General features: G+C 48.8%; 1 protein-coding gene across 1 annotated transcript in view; it reads right to left on the bottom strand.

The window, feature by feature from the left end:
• WNT6 (Wnt family member 6) overlaps positions 1-6,776 on the bottom strand; it is an 81,078-nt gene that overhangs the window by 14,756 nt on the left and 59,546 nt on the right. The window contains exon 3 of the mRNA XM_018573436.1: positions 916-1,220. Within this exon, the coding sequence (XP_018428938.1) occupies positions 916-1,220 (305 nt within the window). The remainder of the gene's footprint in view (positions 1-915; positions 1,221-6,776) is intronic.

Raw genomic sequence — 6,776 nt, 5'->3', positions numbered from 1 at the left:
TGAAAAAATTATAAAAACGAAAAAAAAGTAAAAGATAAGAAATCATAATAATAAAAAAAAAAGTGATAAAAAAGTAAAAAATCATAAATTAAAATAAAAGATAAGATAAATAACAATTTTTAAAAGTAAAAAAAATAATTACAAAAATAAATAAGTGATAAAAAAGTTTTCAAAAAAATTAAAACCAACGCTGCTGCCCTTCTGGTTGCCATTCTCCATTGGGGGGATGGGGTGGTTGGCGGGAAGGGCGGCACAATTAGGAACCTGGTCATGGGGCCATCAGAGAGAGTACATCCAGCCCTGGTATTACTAGGAGCTTTGCAGGGAATGTGGGTGACGTGACCTCAAGCTCTGTATAGACTCCTGAGAAAGGCAGTGATCCGAATACAGGAGGATGATGATATCTGGGAAATCTTGTGTGCACAATGACATCATTGGAAACAACAAATGTTTAACTGTATCTGACAGGCATGTGACAGCTGGCTGCAGAGCAAAGGATTTCATATATATATGTCCATGCAGAGCTTGAGGTCAAGTCACACACATCCCCTACAAAGCTCCTAGTATTACTATGTTGAGAATATCATCTAGGGAGAGACACTTGCATGAGGTTCTGCTTGTCTTTCCTATTTTCTCCTACCTCTTTATTGGCCAATGAGACTGCTCATCACATGAAAGGACCAATAGAGTGCTTTGGGAGGTCACTGACTTTTACACAAGTCAAGATTTGCACTGAACTTCAGCTGCCGGCATTTCTGGATCCACTAATCGTATTGACAGGCAGTTTTCAGAAGGTAACCTCTGCATGTGTGTAGTTTGTCAGGCCTGTGACTGGTCTGCTTTAGCAAACTTTGAATGTTCGGACACGTCCGGCGTGATTGCCAATTGGACCTGATGGCACATTCTTCCACTCACCAGTCGCCCGGCCTCGTTGTTATGGAGATCTATCAGGGTTCGTATGTCGCTTTTCCCCTTCTTCCTCTTGGCGTCCATGAACTGGCGCGACTTCTCGTAGCCGTATTCGACATCGTCGCCGCAGCCTCCCCACTCCCAGGCCGAGCCGTCGGCCCCCGGCCCGATGGCCAGATGCGGAGGGGGCCCCCAGTTCCGCGTCACCTCGCATCCGCACTGCATCAGCTCTCCCATGCTGCAGGCCTGGGTCACGGCGTGGATCACTCCGGCGGCGGTGATGGCGTAGACGAACGCCGTCTCTCGGATATCTGCGGGCAACAGATCACAGAAAAGCAAAGAAAAATTAAATTTGTAACATGCCGGAGACATTGGGAGACATTCACCTGCCATTCACCTGACATTCACTCTAATCGTCCTAGGGAAATAGAATATTCTCTACAAGCTCCGAACCAAGCGGGAGCAAATTGCCTTTTCTGGTGTCATGTGATAGCTCCCCTCTCTTGGCCGCGGTCCATACGCATTTCGGGGTTGCTGTGTTCATCTGGCGGAGGCAGTAGCATCTGAACAGCCCAGAATATATAGTGGGGCAACGGTACGCAGGATATGATAAGAAGGTTCCACTCTGTACATTGTGCTGTATATTGTACTGAACGCTGATTCACTCTGAACACTGTGCTGTAGTGTATGTACTCCACACTGCTTCACTGTGCACACTTTGCTGTGCATTATATACAGTCCTCCGTTTGCTCTGTGACTGCAGAAGTGAAGCTAACATGTAGCTACCCCAGACAGTCAAGTGGTTCCATATAGAAGCTACTTTTTGAAAATGCTGGTTGACTGGCTGGTCTGCTGACTCTCTGACTCCAGACAGAACAGGAAGTAAGACAAAATCAGAACTCCCATCATGTCTGGAGCTCATAGTATTGAGCCCAAAGGATCAACATGACCAACAGGCTGCGATTGATACTTTCCACGATACTGGAACTTCTGGTCAGAGGGAGATTTCCCCTGACTGGCAGTGCCGTGAGGGAACATGGAGCTGGCTTCCTGGCCAATCAGGAAGCCGGGTGGCAGGTAATGACTCACTGCCCAGCTTCCTAATTGACCAGGAATCCGCCTCCATGCTGTTTGGCTGGCTCGGTCCTGATTGGCCAGGCTTCGCAGCCAATTAGCATCGAGCCGGCCAAACAGCATTGGGCCGGCTACCCAGCCAATCAGGAAACCAGGTGGCGGATAATGACTCACCTCTCGGCTTCCTGATTGGCCAGGAACTGGCTTGATGCTGATTGGCTGGGAAGCCAGCTTCCCGGCCAATCAACATTGATCAGGCCAAACAGCTTGGAGCCGGCTTCCTGGCCAGTCAGGAAGCCGGGCAGCAAGTAATGTCCAGCTTCCCGGCTTCCTGATTGGACGGGAAGCCGGCTCAATGCTGATTGGCTGGGAAGCTGGCTTCCTGGCCAATCAACATCAAGCCGGCCAAACAGCTGTCTCAAAGCTGATTGGCTGGGAAGCTGGCTTCCCGACCAATTAGCATGGAACCGGTCAAAAAGCATTGAGCCGCCTTCCCGGGCAATCAAGAAGCCGGGCAGCAAGTAATGACACGCTGCCCGTCTTCCTGATTGCCCGGGAAGCCGGCACCATACTAGCGGAAGTACTGGTATCAGTACTCGGTATCGGCGAGTACCGAAACATAAAAATCGTTACTCGTACTCAATAACGAAAAACAGGTATTGGTATATCCCGACTGCAAGGGTTTATATTTTATTTGCCTTCATTGTTTCTTGCACCGGGGCCCCGAGGTTTCTAGTTACGCCTCTGCACCACGTGCATGCAAATATCACTCCGTGGTGTTCAGAAAGTCACCTTTTCTGTTGGCACCTTATGGAGTGTGAATGAGCCCTCGAATACATTGGAAGCTGCCCTACAGCGACTGGCATACACACAGCTCTGCCCGGCATACACACAGCTCTGCCCTATCAGATGCTGGCGGTACACTTTGCGGGCCCCATGCCCTGGCCTCAGTTGAGGTGCCATTGCTAGGTGCGGGGACGGCCCACAGCTTCAGCCCTGTTTGTCTTTCTTGCCGCGGAGAGCCCCTGAAAGGTTCTCAGTCATGCAGGGATCCTTCAGCAGGTGCCCCAGGCAAAGATATAACTCACGAGTCAGACATATAGCGAGGCGTCAGGGACATTCCACACACATCATGCTCACTTAAGAGACTCACTCTGCATGTCCATCAAATTCCACGGTGAAAAGGCTGAAAATCCTCTACAGCGACAGAAAGGGTTTACAGGAAGGGGAGCTGACTTAAGTCTGTGACATGCACAGTCACTGCCAGACAAAGGTGGACCCCCAGGGGCCATGCATGGAGACCCCCATATTTTTGTAGAACCACGTTCAACTGGCAAACCCAAACCGGATGACATTTCGTTTGCAAAAACAACGTATAACATAAAAAATTGCTACTTTTTAAAATATAAAATACTTTTCTTTTTTTCACCATACTTTTGGCAACTCCTGCAGCCACTTCCTGTCTACATGCACTCGCTCCTGCATCAGCTGCACATCATTGCTCTGGACTGGTTTCCTGAGGGTGACAACACTAGACCATGGCTGCGCAATGTGAGTCTGCATGGCCGCTTGTAGTCTCCACCAGAGGTACATGTGACCAGGTGACAATAGAGCGTTGTCTACCGATTCCAAGAGGGGCCTGAACATGAGCCTTCAGGATCAACAGGTACTATTTTAGTTAAAGGAGAACTATGGGGTTAAGGCTTTTCCCCATAGTTCTCCTTAGGGTAATGGGAGGGCACAAACTAGCATCCTCCTGTCACCCTAGGCTCAGTATACCGCAAGCTGTAGCTCGCGGTATACTGAGACGCCGCAGCTGAAGCGGATCCTGACAATTGTGCCGGGATCCGCCCAGCTGCGTGACTGACAGCTGGCTCTGCCTATCTAGAGGCTAGTCAGCGCTGGCGGATCAGTGACAGTAAACTCAGGAGTTTTTTAATGATTTTAATGAAAACTGCTTAAAGTCAGGGGCGTCCCAAGGCTGGGTGTCACCCGCAGCGGTTACCGGGTCACCGCTGCATGCGCGGCAATCTTATTGATAGGTGCCGGTGGCCATCTTGCTCATGGACGCCGGCAGAGAGAGGAGGGGACAGTCAACTGAGGGCTTACAATCTAAATCTGCAGCTTTAAAGGAGAACTATGAGGTGAGTGTTTTTCACTGACCTCATAGTTCTAGCCGACCTGTGACAATGAGGCTGTCACAGGTCGGTTCAGTAGATCGGGAGGTGAGAGAACACATACCGGCGTTCGCTCACTTCTCGATCCTGTCACAGCTCTCTGCCGTGACAGGGGAGGGGCTGGATACCCCCCGCTCCCATCCTCCAGCGCTGACTGGCGGAACGGATGGGGAAGGGGGGCTTTTACAGCTGGCTCTGCCTCTAGATAGGCAGAGCCAGCTGTCACTCACGCAGCTGGGCGGATCTCAACATCGATGTCGGGATCCGCTCCGGCATCTCAGTATACCGCGAGCTGTAGCTCGCGGTATACTGAGCTTAGGGTGACGGGAGGACACAAACTAGCGTTACCCTAAGGAGAACTATGGGGAAAAGCCCTGACCCCATAGTTCTCCTTTAACTCTTAAAAATACATTCAAGTACCATAACTAGTAACTACAATGTATCTTATTGGTGTATAACTCGGCTGTAGATCCTCCAATCATCTCTGAATTGGTGCTGACACTGTCCTTCCTTCTGGAGGGGAGTTACTTTTGTTCCCCATGATCCCTGTGTGTGTTGTAAAGTAGTCACCGTTCCAAGCTCGCTCCCGGGATGGACAACAATCTCATGTTTAGTTTACTCATTTGGACTGAGATTGTAGTAAATCCTGGTGATCCTGCAATAAGAATTGCTCAGGCACTTCCTGTTATAGGGTGACGACTGACTCATGCATCTTGAGAATCGAGTGGGCTAACTCAAGCAAAAGGGAAGATTATACAACTGTAGATGATAGAAAGATAGATAGATAGATAGATAGATAGATAGATAGATAGATAGATAGATAGATAGATAGTATCACAGTCCATTACATCTACAGAAGCATTCCTCCATGTTGCTGTTCTCGTTCTGTCCATCAGTTTTAATAATCACCGCGTCTCCCCTTGTCACCGTATAAATGACATAATTTAGCCGTCGCGGGACGGAAGCCATCTATGCTCAGTAGAGCAATCTTTCCTGTCTCCTGGTGTACGGGGAGCCTTTCCGCTGTACCACGCACCTTCGCTTTGTCATCCAAATCAATTACTACCTTTGCCAAAACCATTTAGTAGATGCAGCTAAAAATATCCCAAATTATTGCTTCTGCAGGGAGCAGCGGAGGAAGCGGCAGCTTGAAAAGCGAGTGGTTTCCCTCCATTACGGAGCTATTAAGCTATTTAAATGCCATAGTAAAAGCCGTGTTATCCAAAACTCCAGCGTCAGGGTAACCTGGGAGTCTGATGAGTACATGAACCCGGGGCCCTCATTAAAGGGGCACTATCATATAACTAGCTGTACGTAGCTTCCTGTAAACATCACAGCACCCTGCCTCATCACTCCGCTCAAGAGCCCTCAGCACTGATGCAAAAAGTGGGCAGGCTCTTGGGAGGAGTTATGCAAATATAAAATATGAGCAGGTGTCATTGTGGAGGAGTGGGTGTTCTAATGCAGGCAGCATTTACATGCAGACCACCCTAGCTAATGCCATGGTGATGCTGAGCCTCCATGATTGAAAGAACTGAAAGCCAATGAAGGAAAGGGGCGGGCCAAGGACAGTCAGGCTGGAGAGTAAAGAGTTAGATGATGCTGGACATACTCGGCCAGGAAATTAAGTGGGCTCTGTCTGACTTGCTGCAGGCTCTATGCTTCTTCTGTGAGAGGTAATAAATACCTGGAAGTGTTACATTGGCACATAACCTGATGCTTCACTTAACATAAAAAATTATACTTGCTGGTTCTAATCAAACCAGTGATAGATAGATAGATGGATGGATGGATGGATGGATGGATGGATGGATGGATGGATAGATAGATAAGATAGTTCCGGGTGGGTGTCCTGTACATGGTGATGGAGCTCGGGGTGGTCTTCCTCCTTGGAATAAGTGCTTCAGAAGCCTTTAAGGGTTTCACTTATTTTGTGTTTGAAATGCTCTAATTGCTCCAAGTTCAGAAGTCAATCATTAGTGGCGATGGGAGTTTACAGATCAGATGGCCATAAATCCCGAAGGAGTGTTTTTTGATGCCTCAGTGATGGCTAAATGGCACTTAGACCCATTAGGAGACGGTCGGTCGGGATAGGGAAGCTCCAATGAATAGCTCCCAGGGAATTCTGGGACAAAGAAAGATTGGAGGACACAAATCCGGAGCACCGGAGGTTCTGATCGGCTCACTTGTAGCTCGTCCTAGAAGGTTGGGGGGGGATACACCACGCGGCAGACAAGAAAACATTATTTTTCTTTATAAAACCCACACATTGTCTCGGAGCGTTCATAATGACTTCATTACACACCAGGGGAACATGTCTAAGCAATAAAGCCGGGGACTTATGTAAAATGGAGCAATAATCTGATTTGTGCCTGCAGGGGAGAGAGAGCGCGGCATGCAAAGTGACTTCTACCCCTCCAACAACAAGCTCAGAGAATATCCCCAGATACCCCGCAGCAAGCTGCGTGCTGTGTGTACAGCTGCCTGCGCAGACAAACAAGTGCCTGGTGGTCAGCAGACCTACAATTTCCCATCCGCGATGGCCGTGTTCACTTCAATGGTGCAGCTCAGGGACAAGGGACAAGGTCCTCTGGGCACTCAAGGTGAAGATGCCAA

Source organism: Nanorana parkeri, unplaced genomic scaffold (genome assembly GCF_000935625.1).
Source record: "Nanorana parkeri isolate BGI_ZX_2015 unplaced genomic scaffold, ASM93562v1 scaffold2378, whole genome shotgun sequence".
Lineage (NCBI taxonomy): Eukaryota > Metazoa > Chordata > Amphibia > Anura > Dicroglossidae > Nanorana > Nanorana parkeri.
The sequence above is the reverse complement of the archived record's forward strand: the minus strand, read 5'-3'. Positions and strand labels throughout refer to the sequence as shown.